Source organism: Citrus sinensis, chromosome 9, assembly GCF_022201045.2.
Source record: "Citrus sinensis cultivar Valencia sweet orange chromosome 9, DVS_A1.0, whole genome shotgun sequence".
NCBI classification, from domain to species: Eukaryota; Viridiplantae; Streptophyta; class Magnoliopsida; order Sapindales; family Rutaceae; genus Citrus; species Citrus sinensis.
Window position 1 is genome coordinate 752596 of NC_068564.1, and position 12285 is coordinate 764880.

The following is a 12285-nucleotide window of genomic DNA, read 5'->3' on the forward strand; positions in this document are numbered from 1 at the left end:
TTATGTGACTGCTTTATTGTATGCAATTATATATGATATATAAAATAAATATGTCCTCTTTGAACTTATACTCTATTTATGCGTAATCATGGAATTAAATTCAAGTTTCGTCCGTTAATTTGTATTATTTTAATACATGCATGCATGTTTCGTACCGAAGCCTTTATGTGTTTCTCTTTAATTTCCCAACTTTTTTTTTAATTTCATGAACTTAAGAAAATAAGGCCTAATTTCTTTAATTTCCTAACTTGGATATTGCTTTTATACATACATTTAAAATTTTATTGAATTAAAGCATTTATATTCTATTTTTTCCCTTCCCCCCTCCCAAATAATCTCTTCACTTTCATGTAATAATAAATTTGGAGCCTTGATCAGGATTCTCAACCTCCTCTGGTAATCGAAAGCGTGCATTCAGAACTCTTATCAAAGCCCAGGAGTCACATGTACGGCTTGCAATAGCTGATCCCATAGCCCAAAGCACAGGCTTTAGGCCCAATAATAATCCATCGTCCTACCTCAAGGCCCATTTGATGGCCCAGCATTTGCCTCGAAGCAAAAACAATATGGCGGTGATTGCAACGGAACATAACAAACCGCATCATTTGATTCACCGAACAACAAAGCAAAGAAATAATCGGAACTCCCAGTTTGTTAGCCACGTGTTTTTGACCAAGTGCTCGAAGTACCCGCTTCACCACTTCGAAGTTCCTTGTCCTAACGGCATAGCTCGCTCGCTCTGTCCGTTAAAACTTTCACGGTTCTTAATTAGACATGGATTATGCAGACAAAGAAGAGTTTTTGAAAGAGTTTGGTGAAGATTACGGGTACCCAAATGCCCCAAAAAGCATTGATCAAATCCGAGCTACTGAATTCAAACGATTGGAAAATGGTCATCTTCTTTTTCTTTTCTTTTCTTTCTTTTTTTCATTTTTGTTATTTGGTTGCTTTAGTTGTGTTGTGAGAGATTCAGTTTATGGGAAAGCTTTGGGTGTTGATTATAGCTGTGAATGTTGGTTCATATTGTAGGTACTGTTTATTTGGATCATGCTGGAGCAACTTTGTATTCTGAGTTGCAAATGGAAGCAATCTTCAGAGATTTCACTACTAATGTTTATGGAAATCCCCGTATCCTGTTTTATGAATCATGATGTTTCTACTGTCAAGTTGATAATTTTTTATCGAAACTTAGGATTTTTTTATATCCACATATACGTTGTTCCATTAGTTTTAGTTTTACTTGAATTAGTTGACTGGTTTCTCTTCATTATCAGCAAATTGCAAATCTTTAATCCATATCCTAGATAGCCAAAGTGACATTAGCTCGGCCACCTGTGACATTGTAAGGGCAGCTCGTGAACAGGTAATGTTTGCTGTTTGATGATATGCTTATTTTCATTCTATTTGGTTTTGAATCTGTAAATATTTGAAGGTTGTGTTTTAATGCATCAACAGATAAATGAAAATGTACAGAGACATTGACGCACACCAATTGTGCTCTAATAGTGCTTGTGAATCACCTATTGTGATTGGAATATAAGCATGAAATACTGTTTTCTGCTGTCTATAGTTTTGGGGGGACTCATAAAAGCTTTTGGCATTGAGATAGGTCCTTGATTATTTCAATGCATCTATGAAAGACTATAAATGCATTTTCACTTCTGGGGCAACAGCAGCGTTGAAGCTGGTTGGAGAGGCCTTTCCTTGGAGTCATCAGAGCAGTTACATGTACACAATGGAGAATCACAATAGTGTACTTGGGATCAGAGAGTATCCTATCATTCTAGCATGCCTTGGTTTTCACTTCTGCATAATTAGGGGGGGGGGGGGAATTTTTTCAATGCTCTTTTTTTAAAAAAATGTTCTTAAATTTGGGGCCTCAGGTCATTGTAAGTGCAAAAATGGAATTACTAGACCTGGAGGAACGGCTGACATAGATGATCTTTATGTGTTAAAGAGCTTAGTGTTTATAATCTTTGGTTCTTAATCCCTAGTCATGTTTACCCTTTAGCTATTTCTAGATATGCTCTAAGTCAAGGAGCTGCAGCTTTTGCAATAGATGTTGAAGAGGCTGTGGATAATGATGGATTGTCTGAAAGCCTTGTGACTTCCACGAAGATCTCGCTGCTCCCAATACAAAGAAGAAAAGGAGCTTCATTTCCAGAAAGAGATCCTGCTGGTAAGCTGTAGTTTGGGGAATGATAGCTGTCATAATGATTTTCCCATAGAGATAATGATAAGGCATACTCTTTTTACTCATCTTTGAAGCATTCCTATACAAATTTTTTGTCAGTGCGGGCCTTTGATATTTCACAATTTGTGTTATATCCATAACCATGTTTAGCCTAGTTGATACATGCTCTCATGCTAAATGATTCTGATGTGAAAATGAGTTGTGTATATAAAGGTGTGGGCATTGTTTGAATTCTCGATTGGAATCTAGAGGTTATTTGGGCAAGTACTATTTAATATTAATTTCTAATAATTTTCGTTCTTACCTAATCTGATTTGGAGAAAAATTCTTGTCTATAATGTTCCTCCTCCTTTGATGTCTCTTGAGACTGATTTTGCTGAATGTTTTTTGTCATCTTATTGCAGGTGATGCTTATAACTTATTTGCATTTCCCTCAGAGTGCAATTTCTCAGGTTCAAGATTCAATCTTGACTTGATTAACATTATGAAGAAAAACCCAGAAAGAATTTTGGAAATCTCTCCTTTTAGCAAGTATGTAGTTGGACCATCTTAAGACATTTAGTTGCTTAGCTTTTGTTACGCTTTCTGCCTTTTGGTAAGAATGTAGTTGTTCTGTCCTTCATATTTTTCTTTTTATTGATGTATTAATCATCATTTTATTGAACATGTTGATGCCTTTGCTACTTCGTCAGCATAAATTTTTCTACTATTTGTTTAATTTGTCTATTCTTTTGTAATATATAGGGGCCGCTGGATGGTCTTGATTGATGCTGCAAAAGGATGTGTTACACAACCACCAGACTTGTCAAAGTATCCTGTGGATTTTGTTGTCATGTCATTCTATAAGGTATTATATGTGGCTTTGGGTTTATTCAAGGAAAAATAGATTCCTATGATTGAGCATTGATGTTTTACCTTTGTGTTGTTTTTATCAAGATATTTGGTTACCCAACTGGACTTGGTGCTCTCATTATGAGAAACGGTAAGCACTTTTTTTTTTTTTTTGAATTCTAAATGGTAAGCAATTAAGTGTAATCACTTTTAAAATTTTGAATTATGTCAAGGTGGTTTTGTGCGGTTTTTACCACTTCAAAGTTCATATATGTCATGCAAATCAAATTTTAAAAAAGAAATTGTTTCTCCTAATACTTTTCTCCAATGATTTGATCTGCAGATGCTGCCAAGCTACTAAAGAATACCTACTTTAGTGGAGGTTTGTGCTTAATTTTTCATTCAGTTATGATACATGATATCATGCACCATTTTGTGAACCTTAATAAACTTGACAGGCACAGTTGCAGCTTCAATTGCTGACATTGACTTTGTGAAAAGAAGACAAGGTGTTGAGGAGCTTTTTGAGGATGGTACTGCTTCATTCTTGAGCATAGCATCCATCCGTCATGGGTTTAACCTAATCAATTCTTTGACTGTGCCTGCAATATGCCGGTATGCAAACTTGTTTGCTGTTACATTGGGCATATTCACGAAAAATTGAAGGTCCTCATTGTCTTTGAATTTTATATGTTTCATACATTAATCATGCTAACTTGATAGGAATTTAGTACACTAAATTGCCTTGAAGTAGATGATAAAGTTATTTTATGGTACTTCTTAGTGTCTGTCATCAAGCATAATGATGCCTTGGATTAGGTTGGTCTGTTAAGTCCCCCCCCCCCCCCCCCCCCCCCCCCCCCCCGGGGGATCGGTTTAATTAGCTTCTCCAGAGCTGCACTCATATATATTATTTTTAAGTAAAACATCTTACTTTTCTGTTGGTTGATATAGAATATGCAATGCTCTTCTTGTTTACAGTTATACAGTTATTATCAGTCCCCCCCCCCCCCCCCCCCCCAAAAAAAAAAAAAGAAGATTTGCATATTCTTCTGAAAACGTGTTTTATTTCTTTACCTTTTAGGCATATAGCTTCACTTGGAATGTACGTAAGGAAGGTTCTCTTATCTTTAAGGCACGAAAATGGAGCTGATGTCTGCACAATTTATGGAACTTATACTTCTGAGGTCAGTAAAATGATTTACTGACTAAAAATTATGTGTAACGTCAATATTTTCAACTGGCCAATGTTTGTTGTCATTTTTTTTTTACTATTGACCAATTGAAGAATATGCCTTTTGATTTAGAGGTAAACTATCAGTTGTTTCTTATCTTATACCTTTCTGCAAGATTTGGAAAATGGATGCTTGATTATAAGAGTCTCGTTTTCCAAAAGATAACCCCCTTTAGCTTTTATTTGATGAACGGTCTCCCTTGTTTTTTTTTTTTTTTTTTTTTCTGGGTGGTGTCTCAACATATTATAATATGGCTTGTCCTGCTTCATTTTTCTATTTCCATTTGCCTTGAGATGGTATTTGGGTAATGGTATGTCTGCTGGACTAGATTCTAGTGTTTGCCTCTTTCAAATTCATGCTCCCAAGCATCTTTCTTGCTTAAACTTTTCATGCTTTGTCTACATTTCATGTTCTAAATTCTTGCTTACGAATTCATTAATTGGATCTCTTACCAAGAAATTTTATTCAATTCTTATATCGCTTTCCTAAAATTTGCCGCACATTTTGTTGTACGATAATGTTCTATGATTGTTACAATTTTCTTCTTTCAGGTTTCTTATCATGATACAGGTTCCATGGTCTCATTTAACTTGAAGAGGCCAGATGGATCTTGGTTTGGATACCGAGAGGTTGAAAAGTTGGCTTCTTTATCAGGAATTCAGCTACGGGTAAATTTGGAGAATGCCATTAAGCATAGATAACTTATTCAATTTCTTTGAAATAGTTAACTGATGTTTATGTTCAAAATCAGTTTTCTCTCTCCTTTTATTATCTTTTATCTGCATGCCATATTAATGAAAAATAAAATAAAATAAGGCTTACTACCGGAGTAGGATTAAAGAAATAAGTAAACCAGACTTCATCTTTGTTGGATTGCTAACATGATTTCCTTGCTTTTTGGCCTGATTTGCCTGTATAGACAGGATGCTTTTGCAATCCTGGTGCATGTGCAAAATATCTAGGATTGTCTCACTCAGATCTTCTTTCAAACATAGAGGTATTCTTTAGGCAGTTCCTATCTTAAGTTCTCGTAATTGCATTCCAACTTCAGAGGGTTCAATTATTTAACTGATATGGCACTAAATACATCCTAAAAAGTTGTACTATTGAGTTCAGGCTGGACATGTTTGCTGGGATGATAATGACATAATACATGGAAAACCAACCGGAGCCATTAGGGTATCATTTGGTTACATGTCGACATTTGAAGATGCCAAGGTAAATAGATGTTCTTCCTTTGATTTTGTGAATTTCAGTCAATTTTTAAACAGTAAATGAGGGGGAAAAGAAGAAAAGAATTTGTTTTTTCTCTCATGCTGTAGATTCTATTTGTCATATCTATTATGAACCATTGAAGGGAAATTTAATTCCATTTCTCACTATTCTAACAAATATTTTCAAGATGTGTTTGTTCTTCCTTATTCCTAGATGATTGGTAGTTACATTTAAAAAAGATTTATTCAGTATAACTTTTTTGAACTCATGTTTCTTTATCTGCAGAAATTTATTGATTTCATACGAAATTCCTTTGTGTCATTTCCAAACAAATCTGCGAACGGAAATCTGTCGAAGGGTGGCTCCATTCACTTTTCACCGGAAGGTTATTATTAATATATTTTTTGACTCATTTGATACTTTGTAGGCTATCAAATTCTCTGTGTCTCTCCCTCTCTCTCTCTTTTTTTTTTTTTTGGGGCCAGATTCCTTTCTTTTCAGTCAAATTGGCTGTGCTAGAAAGCAACTAATTTATGTTTCCATATTGCTAAAAGGTCAACAAGGCAAAATTAGAATTCATTACACATACTTATCTACTTATTACCATAATATGAATTAGGGTGTTAGTTCATAGGACACATTTTCAACCCTGTTTTTATTGTTCTCAATCTGATTCCAAAAGAGAATGTTGAAGAATTACAGAGTCGGACTGCTTTGCACTTCCCTCATTCTGCATGCTTCAGTTTTTGGTTTCTTTGTGCTTGTTTTTTGAATCAAAATTGTTTCGCAATTGATTTTTCTTGGGTCTGTTCCTGGTTATCTTTTTTATGTCTGGTCACAGAATAAGAATGGTGATGCAATTTGTTATAGCTATGAAATTTGATTAAAGAACGAAAGATGGCTCTAACTTGTTTCGTATTTCAGGCATGGAAAGATGGCTCTCAGTTTCGAAATATGTCATTAAGTTTATTACTGTCTATCCAATTAAATCATGTGCAGGATTTAGCGTAGAACGTTGGCCTCTTTGCAGTACAGGTAAATGTTTATGATACGCACCCTGAATATGTAATCTATAGCGTACTAATCTGTCCAAAGTTTCAAATTTAACTTCATGATCCGAGAGGTAAAATTATAGCTATGAAATTTGATTAAAGAACGAAAAAAAAAAAAACGGAAGTTTCTTTTAGGAAAAGAGAGCTGCAAGATATGAAGTGATCTTGCAAAACTAATCACATGCAATTAGAAATGATATATTCCTAGTTGGCTTGGGAAGCCTTTATCACATGGACTACATATTGAGCTTCTATTGGCCCACGGTAAGCATGCAGAGTAGTGTTGGACTGTGTAAAACCAAGTCTTCAAGAATTTGTCTGTTATTTTGTAGGATTGTTATGTGCGCCTTGTGTTAGAGAGAACTGTACATCACCGCATCTATGGCATTAAACTGAGTAGTATTTTGGCCTTTCCCTGTGAATTTGTCAGGTCTGTTACATGATCGGGAATGGCTTCTTAAAAGTCAAACTGGCGAAATTCTTACACAGAAGAAGGTGAGCTACTTGTCACCATTATACTTCTATCTTTTTTTCTTAGTTTTCCATCATTTTTCTCTTTTGCATATTGAACATTAAGATTAATGATGAAGTATTGCGTAAAGAAGCTCAGGTTATTACTTTCTGAATATTACACAGCTAGATTTGGTTCAATTCATGCACTCTTAAAAGTTGGTAAACACATGCCACTATGCATCTGCTTTATGTATAACAGTACATTTTCATATTCCAGCTTCTTAAAAGTGTGTGTGTGTGTGTGTGTTCAAGTCTCAATTCACCCAAATTTAATCTGTAGGTTCCTGAAATGTGCCTCATTAGTACTTATATTGACCTCAATCAAGAAATATTGGTTGTAAAGTCGCCGCGCTGCAGAGATGAATTACCGATCAACCTAAAACCAGATTCATATAATGGTGGGATAGATGAAATTGATCTTTATGGCCAGAGGTAATCTAAAATGCAGAATCCTTAATTATTTTGAAAGTTTAGTCAAACTATTATTCTGAAAGTGGTACCATTATAATTATTTGAATCATTAGGTACGAAGTCCTTGGTTATGCAGATGAAATCAACTTATGGTTTAGCAAAGCCATTGGTCGACCTTGCTCTTTACTCCAATGTTTTAGCCCTACATTTCGAGTTTGCTTGAACAAGAGGGGAGATACAGTTATGTGCAGAGATTTGGAGAGCAGATTGAACTTTACTAATGAAGCTCAATTCTTATTGGTATCCGAGGAAAGCGTATCAGATCTCAACAGCAAACTAAGTTCTAGTATGTTCACGTCCTACTTTCCTGCCATATAAGAACTTCTTGCTTTTGTTAATATAGCAGTTTACAGTTAGTTATGACTAATTTTTATTATCGTTTTGGGGATAAACATTAAATAAGTAAGCAGATAAAGGGAATTACTTAGGTGATTTCCTGTTCTTGCTGTGAATAGCAACAGGTAAAAACATACTAAAGCATGCGTAATTAGTGGCTGGAACACATTTGAGTGTTTGATAATTCATACATTAGTTTATGGTAGGAATGATTGGCTTTCCCATGGGGTCATAACAGACTATCATTTCTTTGAGAACTGTATTTGTATTTTTAACAGAGATGTAAATGCACACGATGTTATTGCACTTCAATGCAAAGATCAGATTCTGAATGATTGAAAATTGCCACATGCAAGTTTATCTTTTGAAGATGACTAATGTTTTTCTGTGTGATATTTATTTGCATCGCATCTTCAACTTTACATGCCTTTTGATTGAAATTCAGTTAGCTTCTTTGGAATAACTGAAATTTGTAGAAGCAGATACAAGAAAGGGCATTGATGGAGTAACAGTTAAAGTTAATCCTATGAGATTTCGGCCCAACCTTGTTGTCTCCGGAGGTGAACCATACGCTGAAGATAGATGGAGAAATCTTAAAATTGGTAATAACTGTTTCACGGTAAGTCATCAGCACCTTGAATTGGCTAACATTTGGTTTCTTCCAGAAAAAGTCTCTCAGAAAAAAATTAGTCATAAGTTATGGTTATTTGTTGACAATGAATATGATATCATTTGATGAAGTCTTAACAAACAATAGGGGTAGCTGAGTTTTGGTTTTTTGTCCAGTCTTTAGGTGGATGCAATCGCTGCCAGATGATCAATTTCACTCATAAAGATGGACAAGTGCAGAAGTCAAACGAACCTTTGGCTACTTTAGCATCGTATAGGAGATTGAAGGTAAGTCATCTTCATTCGACTCAAAATTCAACAATTGGATGGTTAATTTTAATTCTTGAAGCGGTGGGGTTAGATTTCTTATTCCGTTTTTGGTGGACATTGAAGCAGGGGAAGATTTTGTTTGGCATATTGCTGAGATGCGATATCAGTGAGCTAGACACAGATTCTTATCTCGAAGTGGGTCAGGAAGTTCATGTGAACCCGGAGTAGATTGCACGCATGGGACGGTAAAAGAAACGAGTTTATTCCAGAAGAATGGGATGAAACAAGAAAAATTTGCCAGTCTCTGTAAATACTATAACTTGTCATTACAAATATTATAATTAAAACTTGAAAATGAGAACTCATTTAAAGATTTATCCTGTACTTTACGCACATTACCATGTGATTCATTACCTAAGCCTTTTTGTTGAAGGATGGTACTAGTTAATAATGGCTGCCTACGAAGTTGCTGGTCCAAATTATGTATATTAGTAGTCACTACAAGGCGTTCAATCCATTTCAACTCGATTGAGGGCAGGTTGAGGAGAAAGAACCAACACAACCTCTTTGAAAATTCAACCCGACCCAGTTCAAATATTTCTGGTTGGGTCCGGCTGGGTTTTACCAAAAATTTGCTTCTAGACGAGCCAATCTTTACGTAGAATCCATTCAATGGCATGTATAATATCATCACGGTAATAGAACATAAAATCTCATCCAACAGAAGTCTCTAGTCTGGTTATTTCTTTGTGATTCATTGATTTGAGCATCATTCTGTGGTCTGTATGTTATGCCGCTGGTGAGCACACCGAACAGCAAGGTTTCCACACTTTTCAAGCAAGTGCAAGCTCCCAGAATTTTAAAGAAACGAGTGAATGGCAAGAGAGAATAGAGAGAAAATTTCAGAGAAGAAGAAGAAACTGAGTCCAGAATTTTATATATATATCCCATCAAATACAACCATGGAAATACTTATAGCAGCAAGAATATGCTCACAGCTGTCAAAACTAAATAACAACCTCTCTCTATAACAAAGAATTATTCTCTAAATAGCTAAAGCCGTTAGAAACCGAATCCTCTGCTCATATATGCTCAGTGTGTGTAATCCTTGAACCATTTGGGAGGCTTCCTTACGCGACTTGGCTTGATGTTATCTTGGGGTCGGTTTTGGATAGCCTCACTTGAGTTTGCCTGGGCCTTTTCCTCGCTATTGATAGAGCTAGCTGAGTTGGGCTTGTCTAACTGTAATATTGGGGTTGTATCACCCTCCACTCCTTGAGGAATCACCTTGTCCTCAAGGTGAAAATTCGGGTACTGCTTAGTGAATTCAGAAAGAGCTTCCCACGTTGCATTTTCAGGAGCACAATCCTGCCACTGCACTAAAATTTGGGATTGTGGGATGCCATGAACCAACACTTGACGTTGAGCACAAATAGCAATGGGAATAGACATAGGCTGGTTATTGTAAGACTCGCTAGGTAGTGAATGAACTTGTGAGGCATCCTGACCATGAAACGGTTTAAGAAGTGAGATGTGAAAGACTGGATGAATCTTAGAGTCAGGAGGTAAATCCAAGCGATAGGCCACAGCGCCAATACGCTCCGTTACTCGAAAAGGACCATAATATCGCTTCGCTAGCTTGTTGGATAATCTGTTTGCAACTGATATTTGCCGATAAGGCTGCAACTTAACCAAAACTTGATCCCCGACCTGAAGCTCTAGCTCACGGCGATGAGCATTAGCCTTTTGCTGCATTCTATGTTGAGCTGCTCGCAAGTTGGTTTTCAAGGCTGTTAGAAGGGCATCACGTTCCAGCAGCAATTCATCAAGTGCTTGGATTGAAGTAGAGCTCCCGGTATAGGCAGGGATTACAGGTGGCTCACGACCATACAAGGCCTTAAAAGGAGACATTTGGATGCTTGTATGAAAGCTAGTGTTGTAAGAAAACTCAGCCCAGCCTAAATAATCGAACCACAATGTCGGTTTCGCTTGTGTGAATACTCGCAAATACTGCTCGAGTCCTCGATTAACAACCTCTGACTGGCCATCCGTTTGAGGATGATATGCTGTACTATGCTTCAATGTGGTACCACTTAACTCAAAGAGTTTCTTCCAAAAGCTACTAAGAAAGATAGAGTCACGATCTGAAATTATGGTACGGGGAAAACCATGGTGCTTAACAACCATATCAGTGAATAAAACGGCTGTTTTGCTTGCTGTAAAGTGTGTGGGTAGAGCACCAAAATGAGCTGATTTTGTCAATCGGTCAACCACAACTAAGATAACAGTGAACCCATGGGAAAATGGTAAACCTGTAATGAAATCCATGGTAACTTCCTCCCAAACTAGTGAAGGTATAGGCAAGGGTTGAAGGAGTCCAGCTGGTGCCTGAGTAGAGTATTTTGTTTGCTGACACAATAAACAAGAGGCAACAAATAACTCCACATCCTTGCGCATATTTGGCCAATAAAAGAGAGTGGATAGACGAACTAATGTCCGCTTGACGCCGGCATGACCTGCGACTGGTGTGGCATGAAATTCTTGTAATAAAGAAGGCTTCAAAACAGAGTGAGAGCTGATGAAGAACCTGTTTTTGAACCGTAGGATTCCATCCGAGACCGAATATGGATACATTACAGAACCAGAGGAATACTTCTGATGGAGAGCTAAGAGATCCGGTAAGGACTGATTTTCTGCACGAAGAATAGAGAGGAATTCAGGAATAGGGCAGCTAGCAAGTAACATAGTAGCAGGATAATGGTCATATAATTCAGGGACATCAACTTCATGTACTCTGGATAAGGCATCAGCTGCACTATTAGTTCGACCTGGCTTATATTCAACCCTGAAATGATACCCCAGTAATTTACGAACATAAAATTGTTGCTCTGGAGTTTGGATAACCTGCTGAAGGAGCTCTCGAATACTTTTCTGGTCAGTTCGGATAATAAAGAAATGGCCTAACAAGTATTGTCTCCACTTATGTACTGCTTCGGCAATGGCATGAAGTTCTTTGATATAAGTAGAAGCGACAAGCATGCGAGGACCCAATTTTCGGCTAAAATAAGCAATAGGATGATCAGCTTGCATCAGTACGGCTCCAATACCAACATTCGAGGCATCCGTCTCAATAACAAAATCCAATTGAAAATCTGGCAAGCGAAGGACTGGTGCTGCACTCATGGCTTGTTTTAAGGCAGCAAAGGCCGTGTCAGCTGCGGAGGACCAATGGAAACAATCCTTCCGCAATAAATCTGTGAGAGGGGCAGCAATGGAAGCATATCCTTTAATAAAGCGACGATAGTAGCCGGTGAGACCCAAGAATCCTCGCAATTGTTTTGTGGTAGACGGCGTAGGCCAATTAGACATGACCACCAACTTGTGAGGATCAGCCTTAACTCCAGAAGAGGAAACAATATGGCCGAGATATTCAATGTTATCTTGGCAAAAAAAACACTTTGAGAGCTTCACAAAAAAATGATTAGTATGAAGACAATCAAATACTCTATGTAAATGCTCAAAATGGTCTTCTAAAGAAGTGCTGTACACTAAGATATCG

At 37.0% G+C, this 12285-nt stretch overlaps 1 protein-coding gene across 11 annotated transcripts; it reads left to right on the top strand.

The window, feature by feature from the left end:
* The first annotated feature begins 589 nt into the window (after positions 1–589).
* Positions 590–9103, top strand: LOC102577967 (molybdenum cofactor sulfurase). Of its 11 annotated transcripts, none has more exons than XR_001507909.3 (22): positions 590–892; positions 1030–1128; positions 1305–1363; positions 1610–1770; positions 2022–2179; positions 2599–2725; positions 2939–3041; positions 3131–3176; positions 3369–3407; positions 3484–3640; positions 4110–4212; positions 4812–4928; positions 5180–5257; positions 5377–5478; positions 5761–5860; positions 6400–6510; positions 6958–7022; positions 7321–7472; positions 7565–7797; positions 8324–8449; positions 8634–8744; positions 8850–9103. XR_001507909.3 is itself a non-coding variant. In XM_052433500.1 (22 exons), exons 1-22 carry the CDS (start codon positions 775–777, stop codon positions 8952–8954), a joined length of 2487 nt encoding a protein of 828 aa, XP_052289460.1. In that variant the 5' UTR covers positions 590–774; the 3' UTR covers positions 8955–9103. The 11 variants fall into 11 exon arrangements, 6 of the variants coding, with proteins under 6 accessions (XP_052289460.1, XP_024953157.1, XP_006475317.1 ...); XR_370346.4 differs by having other exon boundaries at positions 8853–9103; XR_003064966.2 differs by having other exon boundaries at positions 8330–8449; positions 8853–9103.
* Positions 9104–12285: the final 3182 nt, after the last annotated feature.